This window comes from Cyrtonyx montezumae, unplaced genomic scaffold (assembly GCF_038088225.1).
Source record: "Cyrtonyx montezumae isolate F1298 unplaced genomic scaffold, pur_monq_1.0 scaffold_0, whole genome shotgun sequence".
NCBI lineage: Eukaryota > Metazoa > Chordata > Aves > Galliformes > Odontophoridae > Cyrtonyx > Cyrtonyx montezumae.
The window spans coordinates 3,279,708-3,292,035 of NW_027071824.1; the positions used below are offsets into that span (position 1 = coordinate 3,279,708).

Consider the following 12,328-nt stretch of genomic DNA (forward strand, 5'->3'; position numbering starts at 1 on the left):
CCACTCTGGCCCACAGGTCAATGCAGATGCACAATCACTTCCTCCACACACAGCTGAATGGCAAAGCAACCTGAAGTGGACTACGATGATCTTAAACCATCCAGCTTGTAATTCTGTTGTGCTTCGACAACCTGCAAAGTTTGCAGCTTTAATTAAAAGCTTAAAACAAGGTCTCATGAAGAAACCATTGCACCACATTTAAAAATAATGCATTCTCTCAGAGCTTCACCTAGGAAAATTTCATTAGAGAGAAAGGAAACAAATTATTTAAATGTTTCTCATTTTGGTGTAGTGAACCAAGGAGAGCGTAGGCAGGTGTAAATTAAGTTCCAGAGTATAGAAATAAAAGTAGGTTAACTTTCAAGCCTTACTAGAACAAGAAAAAAAAACTGACACATCCACTGTAAAAATAAATTTAAAAAAATCATTAGATTTAAGTCAAAATCCCCCCTTCCTCTGGCAGTCCTACTCCATGCAGTTAACTCACAGCAAGACCCACATGAAAGTTAAGGGGCTGCTGCAGATTTTAATGCATCACTGCTTTCTCACTGCTGACTAGCAAATACTGCCAAGTAGCTCATTTTAAGGCCAGAAATAATTAAATGTTTTGAATATTTCAGCTATAAATAGGACTGCCAAGCTAAGTTCCAAAGACTTGTTTGGATACCCAGTAAGACTGACAGAGGAAAAAGGGGGAGGGGGAAGAAAGTCATGTTTAACTCTCTCTGTTCCTTCACAGCAATGGGATGCTGAGGGAGGGATCTAGAGCTGTTACATAAAGTACCAGAAGAAGCAGAAAGAACCTGAAGCTACAGTTCTGCCAGCCACTATGGGAAAAAAAAGATACTCTGATGACCTAGATAACTAATCATACAATAGGCCTGTCTACTCCTGAAGTAATTTAAATTGCTTCCTCTGTTGAATGATCTGCATGCACAGAGGAGCAGAGACAGCTCTCCCATCACTATGCAAAATTTTGTAAACTGGCATTTTGCATTCTCATTTAAGGGGAGAGAGAGGCTAGAGGGCAACTTCACTGTAATGAAGAGCAAGAAAAGTTAACCTTCCAAATCAGCTACATTCAGCAAACACCAAAAAGCAAAGGCTAAGACAGAAGCAGCACAACCCCTAACTCAATCTCAGAAACAAGCAGCAAAAAAAATCTGTATAAAAGAACTGCTTTTCTGAAAGCACATTGTGAACTCAGAGAGATGTTTCTCCATAGCTACAAGGAAAACCTTGGAAGGTAGTGATAGCGACAAAGCGTGCTCCTCATCCCTCTTCCTCTCTGCCTAAAAACCACAGCTATTATTAGCAAATCACTGGAGAATACAACAGGATGCCTACCTACTAAAAGGTTAATCAGCATTTTTCCACCCCCTAAAGAATGTGACTTCAGAACACAAAGACTAATGTAGAAAAAAACTATTAACCTTTTCTTCCCTTTCTCACCACGTCCAAGTTCTTGAGGAAGGGAATGGGCACGTATCAGATGTGGCAGTGCCCACGTTCACCACAGATTCTAACACTGCCAAATGAAAGGTACATGAACACTGCAGGCTGGATCCTCGTAGGCCATTACAGACATAAACCAGAGCTGAAGATCAGAGTATGAGTTGCTGCTCACCCTAGAAGATTCAGGTAGCATTTTCTAATTTAGGCTGTAATTAGATTTTATGTACATTATACATAGCTATCACACATCAGCAGCTAATAATTTAGCAAACCCAAGCCACAGTTTTGAGTGAATTTAGGGAGATAAGAGTAAGGTCAAAGATGCCAGCTGCAATTATCCCATGTTTGATTGTTAGATTACTAGGCAGAATAGGTAAAGCCACCAGCCACATCTGCACTGTGGCCACAGAAGAGCTCAAGGAAGTGCTCAATCAGGCTGTTCAGGTAGCTATGTAGGAGGGCCAGTTTCCATAATCATTTCCAGGATAAACAACATGTCAGTCAGGAATACCGACAGGTTTATAAAAAAAGAGAGAATCAAAGAGGCTTTAATTTTTTCTTTTTTGCTCCTACTGTGCTTTTGATCTGAACCTTCCAAGTAAAAATGATCCTTCAGTCCAGCCTCCAGCTCACACCCAGCTTCCTGCCTTCCCTTAGAAGCATACAGCTTAGGAAGCCTCCCATCCAGCTTTTCCAGCACCGAATGCCATAATTTTGTTTTATTACAAACTTCTAGATTAAATTTCAAAGAGCTAAGAGCAGTACAGGGAGTAACTCTGTTTACATAAAAAAACCTGCCTTTTCTAGATCACATAACTAGCAAAATGCATATAGCATCTACCTTCATCTTCAGAAGACATTTCAGAGACATCTTCAGAAGGTATTTCAATTCCTCCCTCTCTGTGTCATGGAAAATGGTTCCTCAGCTGGTAGTATCACTAACACACACACACTAGGCAAAACCAAAGCATGACCAGAGAAAACGTGTACAAAGTTAGTGCCCAGAACAAGCAGCAGAATCAAAACAAGAAAAAATAAAGCACACCACGCAAATCACATTTTAGGTAGAATTGAAACAAAGGCAAAATGAACACGTTTTGCACTGAAGGAAGATTGTTTTCACAGGGCTACAACACAAACTGATTTCATCCCAGCCCCTGCTGCTAACCACACACAACGAGCCCTGGGTTGCTCTGTCTAAGTTCTGCAGCTGAGCCACAATACAACACCTTATTGAGCCCAAGTTCCCCAGAACCCCACACTCACTCTCCACCACTGCTGAGTCTCCGCCAGGCATCGTCGCTGCTGCACAGAAGTCCTCTGCTAAGACAACAACTCAAAGTACACGTCTCTGCCAACAAGACGGTGCCAGTACCTGCCTCCTCCCTCCCTGCTGCCTCTTCAGGACTGAGCTTTAACCTCCCACTCACACGTGGGCTCTCCCTCTCCTTCCCATTTCCAGCACAAGTACACAGCCTTTCCTGATAACTTTGCCACACATCCAACTCTGCTGAGAGGCAAGCCAGTTAAACAAATCAGACCAGCAGAAAAAGTAGAAAGCAATTCATATTGGACTGCTAGCTGTAAGAGTCCAACAAGTATTTGAGGTGAAAAAAAAACAAAAAGCAGAGCTATGTAACTTTGTTATCTGGCCCCAGGGCACAGGGCAAGTTCATGTGCACTGCTGTTCAGGACAGCTGCCATCCAAGTTGGCACCACCATCCTTGGTCTTTGCACGTGCTTATCTTAAAGAAACACAAGGTGATGTGCTGTGCACCCTACAGCCTCTAAAACAGCTGTACTAGCACAAGTGAGGGGGAGGTACAAGCCGCTTGACTCAGCACTGGTGCTAAAAGGCAAGTTCAGCTTTGCAACTACAGCCTAGGCAAGCGGGAAGACTTCTCCCATCTCCCAGAAAGTGCATTTAAGAACTACGTTCATGTAGCAGCTCAACGATACATGATAACGCTGCAAAGAGGGCAGACGACTGGGTTGTAACTGGATCAGACACTGTGTTGCCAAGGATTTGTCTAGAGCTGAAAGAGTTGAAATTCAGATTAGGATAGCCAACACACTTCTTAATCTACACTTAACAGAGTTCCCTTCCTCTGTAGATGCAGTTAAACAGAAAGAAGGTATTTTGACATTCAGTTTTGCTATACAGAAACAGAATGAATAAATGAACTTTTTTTGCAAGAGGTAAGTAAAAGATTCAATTTGATTCTTCTAGAGGATAAAAGGTGTAAAGGAGGTCTCTTCACTTTGCAGTCATCATCTGTACGAATTCTTCATAGTTGACTTGCCCATCCCCATCAATGTCTGCTTCTCTGATCACTTAGCTTCAGTTTTGTCAATAAGATAGGCCCGGATGCATAGCTGGTGGGAAGACCTTGAGCTCAACACAGTCCCTCCCACACTGGAGGAAGCTTCCCGTGGACATGCACCAAACACACTGCCTACTAACAGCAGTTTCCACTTGGTGAGTTTTGAAATTGCAACTGTTAAATTGTCATAAAGATGCTGTAAAACTCTCCCTCTTCAGTATCTCAGTGCCACGCAACAAGCACCAGTTCAAAGGGCTCCAGGCTTACCTATTTACCCAATGTTCTGTACCATCTTGTCCAACACTTGTTATCACAGCAGCCTCCGTGGTAACTGAGAGTCTGAAACAAGAATGCTGTTGTTGTTCTAACAGTACTTCCCCAGAACTGCAAATGCTGTTGATACCTGTATGCTAAGGGTTGTGACAGTCAAGCCCAGCAAAAAAGTATAGCACTATGGGGGTGGGGGGTAGATAATAATCCCAGATGAAAAGCAAGCCACACCATCCTCCTGATCCAAACAACGCATAAAGGGAGTAAGTCGCTACTTCTCTTTACTTCCAATTCTCAGTGTGAGCATATCCAGGCAATCCGACTAATTCTCTGCAGGAGAGGCACATTTCAAAAGCCACCCTTCACTTGGGTAAAGGAAGAGGGAAATATGTGACTGCAGACAACACTTAACACCTCAGCAGCTCACAGTTTTTGCCTTTGTAGAGCATATTCAGTGGTCCCATTCTGCGGGTTCAAGAAATCTTTCTTTACAGTACACAGAGGATAAATACAGGGAAGATAAGTCCAAGTTTACAAAAAGAACCCAAACAGATAGCAGTGTGTTGATTTCTTAAAGCTCACAAAGGCTTCATGTGGTCAGTTCTAGTGCACTACAGGAACGAGAAATCAGAAACAGTTTAGATCACCAAACAGCTCAGTTTGATATTTGATTAATGAAACAGTGATATGTCTGCAACTCAAAGTACTTAGACTGAATGTTATTCTTAGAGTCTCTGCGCATCACATGAGCCAACTTTCAACCTCTTTAAATGCAGGAGGCTGAATTTCAAGGCTCTTCTCATACAACAAGTAGGATTTCTGGTAGGACTCGAAGGTATTTAGGCACATCTGCTTAAGCCAGTTATTTCTATGGCACTACTAGTTCCAGAAGATATCCCAGTTTGGTGCCCCAGCCCCTAAAAGCATTATTGAATGAGCTTTTTCCAAACAATACTGTACTAATAAGTCTGACGTGCTAGCATTTAGAAACATTTCCTTTTATGTATTTTGTACTGCATTCCCTCCCTTATCCCTGTGGCAACCTTAAGACTTCCTTGCCTGGAAGATATGCGATAACTGCCTCAAGGGCAACTTTCAGTCCAGGTTTAGAGTAACGCTCTTGCCTTTACTAAAAACAACTCCTTCATCTTTGTTTCAAACTATAAAGTTTAAGAAAACATTTCTCGTAAAAACAAGATAACTTCTCAAGTGGTTTAGTTATATCAAGAACCTTAACCTAACTTTCTATGGCAATATTTTCACTATTTTTCTACATCTAAGCAATAGCATTAGGATAAGCCAAGCTATTGCCTCCGTGTCTAGCTCAGGGACTTTGAGTGTTCCCACCCTGAAATCTATACTATACTATATAAGTATATATAAGTATAAGTATAAGTATAATCGTTATAAGTACTATAACGATTTCTGCATTAGGCAGAGGACTTACAAATACAATCTTTCATTTCTCCCAGTTATCTAAGGTTCCACAAGTAGATCTCACTACACAAAGTGATGTAGTCACAAGCAAAAGCCAGAGGACTGTTTCTTACATCTACGTCAGGAGCTGAAAACACAGAAAGGGTTACAGGGGAAAGAAATAAGACAGCACCCAAGCCTGCAGGCTGTAGTATCACAGGACTGAGCTTACAGAGATGGTTAAAATAACTGTGCTTATTCTTCCACTCACCAGTATCACTCTGTTTGAGAAGATAAGAGGTGAGAACAGTTTTTCCAAGTACATATAACGTACAAGAATTAATCCTAACACGTCAGTATAAGCAGTTGATACTTTCTGCAACAGGTTGAAAACTGTATAGAAGCCAAGTAAAAAAAAAAAAGCCTTGTTGTGCTGGAATCATTATACAACACACTGCCCAAAAGCCACTTCAAATATTGTACTGAAACTCACAGAAACTTAAACTCAACATGACTATACTACTATTTGACAGTAACTACTGTCAGGAATCTGACTCTCACCTCACTTCAGCAACAACTGCATAATATCAAATGACATTCTGTTTTCAATTTACTCAAATTATATTCTAAACACTGTGCCTGTAATCTGTACATTAATTCAAGTCTTTAACTTTTCTGCCTTTCTGGTTTAGCTTCTATTTCAGTCTTCTAAGAGCAACACAGAGTGGTCTTAAAGCTCTTACTGTCTTCTCATCTATTTCTAACAAAGATCAGGGCAAAATACCTCCAAAATCTGGTCTTTCATAAACCATGTACATGAACAACACACAATGGAGGTAACTCACTGGGTTAACATACTGTCAATAGTGCTGTAATAGCATGTGTGTGCTCCCTCCCAAAAGGAGGCAGGAGGGTGAGCTCCTCACTTTGCAGCATTGACAACTTCAGTTAGACACCAGCAGGTAGGCACTTGCCTAGCATTACTTTATACTCTTGATCATCTCACGGTAACTTGTTGGTACAGCTACAGAAGGTAATGAGCAGTATCTTCAAGTCTTAGGAGATAAATACAGTCAACCAAGGCTTAAGAGTAGGAAATTTGTCGTGCAGATTTCATTTCAGGCTTTGAGTGGACAGGAAAAAGAATTCAAAAGTTTAAACATCCTCCAAGTTGCTCAGATTTTTATGCTGGAAATGTTTCAAAACATGTATTTAGCAAGTACATAAGATCTTGCTCTCCTGAAAACCAACACTAGATAAAATGCACTAATTCCTTTCAGAAATACACAGAAGTGACAAGTCAGCCATCAATTCCCTCAGAAAATCAGTCCCTAATACATGTTAGTTTGCTGTTAGAAATGAGTTGATTACGATCCTTATTCTAATAGATGTAACTCACTTCATATCAATCATCACTTTGCAGCTAAAAAGAACAGCAGACATCAATCTTAGTAATGCTTTCACATGTACCTTAAACTCACTCACAGAATAGATCTATTCATTATGCTGTTTCATAGACAAATCCCAATACCATAAATAAATTCATATGTAAATCAACTTTACAGCACTCCGCCCTAGAACAAAATAATATCCTTAACATCACAAACAACCTTCTGCAAACAGGAAAAGCTACTTTCACCTTTCCTCCTAGACGGCTCAAGTTTAAAGTTTGGGTTGCTGGAAGTGTTTTAAAAAACAGACCCAACCATTTTCCACTAAGAATAATCTTCAGAAACTACGCACGTAATCACTTCTGAAAGTTTCTGCTGCTTATGAATGACACATACTGCAAGTCTACACAGATGCTCAAAAAAATATTTTTTGCCTTGTTCACCTTACATAGTTGAGAGGTAAGACAAAACCTTATAGTGTCAACAGTTAGTACAGCAAGTCTGAGACATTAAGACAGAATTTAGCATGGTATTGGCAAAGTGTGCTCCAACTGGCAAGCTGAGGATCTCATTATAAACACAGCATGCAGCAACAACAAAAACAAGGACACAACTCTGCCTGGTACTAAAGCTGAAAACTTCCCACTCAAAGATTGCCATAACCAGCAGCCCCAAAATTATCGCCGAGACAGGGTCTGTCCACAACTGCAGTGCAGTACCAACAACTTAAATCTGACTTCCAGTCAAGTTTGAAGCGAAACCTGGCAGCTTCCCTTATGAATGTCCTTGAAACAGTGAAAACTTTCTTTACACACTGTACTAAAACATGTAACAGTTTGCTAAGAAACAAATACAAAGCTGGAACGAGTTATCACATTGCTCAAGTAAAACTTGTAACCCAACTTGTGTTGGAGACAAGCACAGCACTGCATTTCACTACCAAAGCAAGAACACAAAACAATTCACCTGCATTCCTTACATCTGTTTTCACAGCTGGACAAAACTCAAGAGGTTGCAACATGGCCATCAGGAGATAAGCACGCTACTATTACATCAGAGAAAAATCCCCATCCCTCCTTCCCTCCCACACACACCTGCACTTATCCAGCCTAGCCAGCTCTCCTGTATCATCATGTCTTGCTCCATTCAGCGGTACTTAGTCTGATCAGTAAGCAGACATTAATCACAGATATTTAGCTGAAACATGGGGACCAGGGCTGGCATAACATACCCAAGAAGCATCAGCACCCCTACAAGACTTGGTTCAAGCACTCCAGACCACCTAGCATGAACGAGGGCAACCTGACTTTGAGACAGGAGAGTGTGCCATACTTAAAGGAATGCTTCCACAATAGCTCCAGCACAGAACAGCTTCACCTGAACTGTTCAACCTGAACTATTCTAGTGTACTTAAGCTGCAGGCAGGCCAACAAGATGGAAAGAAAAGAATCCAGCCTTCCTCAGCCCTACTCCTGCTTCCAAAAGATTCACAGCTGAAACATCACAGCGCTCTGGCTATTATTTGAGAAAGCACTGTAACATCATGAGTGGCTTTACTGTAAACTAGAATGTAACAGCTGTTAAACAACAATTAGTAATGGTACAGGAGAAGTTATAGGCTTCTCCTGTTACACATTTCCCTGTAACTATTCTAATCTTGCACACTGCTTTATTTCATTGTACAGAAAGCTATTCTACAGGCATGAAGGGATCACCCATATCTTTACAGGCAGACCCTGTCAGTTATGTTGTTCCATTCCTAAAATACCTAAGCAACTTAACAGTGACATACTCTCATTTCCCTCATTAATGACACAGCGACCTTAAAGGCCATTTATTACAGGTGCACTGGTACACTTCTGACCCTGACCAAGTTAAGCAATAACCTAATACTTTAAAGATTATTAAGCCACATATTGCTGAAAACACAGACAGAACCATCAAATAAAATTCAGCAGCACTAGGAGCAGAGGAACGGAAAACAGAAAAACAAATACCCAAGCGGCATCACGTTCTCAGTTCCTCTCTCGGTGTCTGGCAGCATCACAACATTAATGAAAGAGCTCAGTAGCTTTTGCCTATCCCTTCCCTTTAAGAAAGTCAGAGCAGCAGCTCTGCACCTGCCAGCTTACAGCACTGTCAGCCTTCCCAGCTCCTAAGTGGCTTGCAGAAGAAGCAGTTTGAACCAATACTGCCACATGGCATCTGCTAACTTTGTTTAATCATGCTTAGTTCCACCCTTCTGTTTCCAAATAAAGTGCGAGTTGTTAGAAGTTGTTCAGATAGCTCAGCGTTTGAATGCAGCACTAAAACCTGATGCAATTGAGATGTGCATTTAAGCCACTACCGACTTTGCAAACCCCAGGTTCCCCATCCAGGCGATACTGCAGACCTACACTCTGAAGTTTAAGCCATCCTTGAGAACTAACCCTATAAAATGTATATATATTCAAGGAGAAAAAAAATAAAACCCACACTGCGCAAACTCCAGCCCATCTGAGGCTCAGCCCAAGCACAAACGCGTCCCATCGCTACCAGAAGACGCGTTAGGAGCGAGCAGGGCGCAGGGCACGGGCTCCGCACGGAGAACGGCCCAAGGCTGAGCCGCTGCCCGCGCTCCCCCAGCCCCCGGCGGCCCGACGCCAGGCCCGGCCGCCGCATTCCCGGCCACGCACGCGGCGGCCGTACCGTGCCGTGCCGTGCCGCAGCGGGGTCAGCAGCCCCCAGCCCGAGTCCGCAGCCCCTCTCCGCTCCGCAAAGCGCCGGGCCCGAGCCGCGCGGGCAGAGCGCGGTCACCGCCACCGGGAGCGAGCGGCGGGCCGGCTGGGCCGGGCCGGGCCGAGGGGACGGCACTCCGTCCCCCGCCGCCCTCACCCCGCTGGGGCTGGCGGCCGCCCCCGCCATTTTGAGGAGGGGGGAGAACCCGGGGCCTCCCCCGGTACCGCCCGCGGACAGTTCGCGCCGCACGGCCCCGGCGACCTCGGCGGAGCTCCCGCTGCCGGTCCCCACCGCCGCCGGCTGCCCGGCGGGCCGCGCTACCTGCCGGCTCGGGCCGTTGGCGGGCCGACCCCGCGCGCCGCGCCGCGTCCCTTTCCGCCATCTTGTCCGGGTTTAAAATTAACTCGCCGTGACGTCAGAGCTCCGCCGCGAGACCTTTATCGCCCGGCGGCGGCGCGCGGGGCGCGGGCACGGCGGGTCCTAGCGCCTCCGGCTGCACGCCGCAGGAGGGGCGGCGCATGCGCAAGATGCGGCCCTGTCGCCGGCGGACGGGGAGATGCGCATGCGCGGTTTGCGCTTGACGGGTGCCTAGGTGCGAGGGGACTGTCTCGCCACGAGGCGGGCAGTGCCGTCCAGCTGTGCCTCAGCCGCTGTTCGAACTGGCGGAAAAAAGGCTTTAGGCCTTCGAGGTTGCCCCGTTGTAGAGGTCATGTAATACGTTTGAGTAGTAAATCAGTACGTAAGGTGGGCAACAGCCTTACTGAAACCCATCTCACTGCAGCGATGCTCCTTGTGTAGATGTTGCCTTTCTCAGGGTCCTGAGCTATGTGAGCTGAGACCGTTTCGGGGACACAGATTCTGAGTGGCAGCAAGCTAAAAACACCAGTGCCTAAACAGGTGGAAGGAAAAGTCAGACATTAAACACCAGTGTATTCTATCATGGCCCCTGCGAGCACTCCCTGAACCTGCGCTCCCTGCTTTCAGTAGGGCACAAGAGTCTTTGTGTCATCGGGACCTGTCACACTGGCACCAGACCTTGCCTCCAAGTGTCAGAAAGAGATGGCATAACTATACAGCTGAGGTCTGCAGAAAGAAAACAGTGGCTTGCATAAGTTACATATGCAATACTGTAAAGCTGACAAGAAGAATTTTACTATGCTGTGTATTTAAGTCAGCACAAATGGAAGCAGAATGCCAGCTCTGTACAGAAGTGCAGAGGAAAACACTGCCATCGGTCTTCTGCAGTTTAATATCCTCCACTTATCTGTGGCAGCTTTCCATAGCAAGTGAGTGCGTCATTGCCTGTCCTTTTCACCTCAGCCCAAGTCAAAAGGCAAACTTTCCTTGACATCAGAAAGAAACCAGAGCATACTCTGCAAGTTCTGGATTTGTGACTTTTAAGAAAGGAGGGATTCAGGGGTATTTCAGACACATACAGGTCAGGCAAATGGAAATACCTTGAAGTAAAAGACACTGAAAGCCAGAAACCCTGTTATGAAAGACAGAGTTAAGATTCAGTAACTCAGTATGAATCTAAAGAGCTGGAAAAAAAAAATAAAATAAAAATAAACAGTAGTTTCCAAGTTCTGTTGCTTACAAGTTGATTGTAATCAATTTTATTTCTGATCAAGTCAGAACAGTTCGCGCAAAGAAGAGTTTGAAGTACTGCATATGCAGATGGATAGATTTCTATTCCATGCAGTAGGATTTACTGCTGCTGTAATGTGAGAACAGAAATTAAGAACGCAGAGGTCAGAAAGCCTAACCTTAATTCTGCCCTGTTCACATGAAGAAAGGAGACATTTTCTGAGCTGAGGATTTTGCCTCCAACATATTGACTCCTGCCTGCAAAGGTCCCCAGTTCCACCACTCTTCCAGTTGCTTGCCACTTGTCACTGACCTAGGCTAGCAAGGACTTAGTAGTGAAGCTGCTTAAGCCAAGCACTGATTTGATACTAAGAAAGCCCAGATCAGATTCAGATTCTTTACACTTTAACCTGCATGCTACTGGGTTTAAGGCAACCTGCACGATGACAAATCAGCAAGCCCACCACCCACCTGAGTCACTCCAAACACCATGCTGGCACTGGGGAACAGTGCAGTCTCCCATCCTGAAGGGCTGAGGGTCCTGAGTCAAGCTGGAGAGGTTTCTGCCAGAGGTACTGAGCTTAGCTATATCTTTCCTCATTTGCTTGGGGCAGTAGAATCCAAACGAATGTTAAGGCCAGCTTCAGCCTTCCCTCCAGGCTGCAGAGGGGTGCAGACAGAGCTGAGGAGAGCCAACTGTGAGAGAACAGTGGTTCTTCTGGCAGCCCCCTCAGAAACAAGGCATCTCTGGGGAGTGGCTGCTGCCAGGGGAGACAGTGGTGAGCCTCTATCTGACCAGAAACCACTGAAGGAGCCACGTCACTGAGATTTCCAAACAGTCTCCCATTAGGAAATCCACCCAGATCTCAGGCGTCCTCAAGGAGTCAGATGTTAGCTAGAACAAGCCCTGCAAGACACCTTGTATTCCTTCTCCACGTGAAGACCGCCCAGGCTACAGATGGCTCTGTAAGAAGCCATGCTCCTGCAGACACACACTGCCAGGTTATGCCTGAGCTGTCTGGCATCTGCTTCACCACCTCACTGAGGATTCCAGCCCCACAAACAAGCTTGGCTTCCAATGCATCTTTTCTCACCAACATTCAGTTTCCCATGATGATCTCTCAAAATGAGGGATGTCTGCAACCATCGTGCAGGTGACCTCAAACT

General features: G+C 44.7%; 1 protein-coding gene across 3 annotated transcripts in view; it reads right to left on the reverse strand.

Moving 5' to 3' along the window:
* ATL2 (atlastin GTPase 2) overlaps positions 1-9,987 on the reverse strand; it is a 35,989-nt gene extending 26,002 nt beyond the window's left edge. For 2 of the 3 annotated variants that reach the window (XM_065731613.1, XM_065731779.1), the window contains exon 1: positions 9,896-9,987. In XM_065731613.1, coding sequence (XP_065587685.1) covers positions 9,896-9,956 — 61 coding nt within the window. In that variant the 5' untranslated portion in view covers positions 9,957-9,987. Of the gene's footprint in view, positions 1-2,721; positions 2,773-9,895 lie in introns of those variants that run through there. The other variant, XM_065731691.1, reaches the window with a different exon arrangement.
* Positions 9,988-12,328: the final 2,341 nt, after the last annotated feature.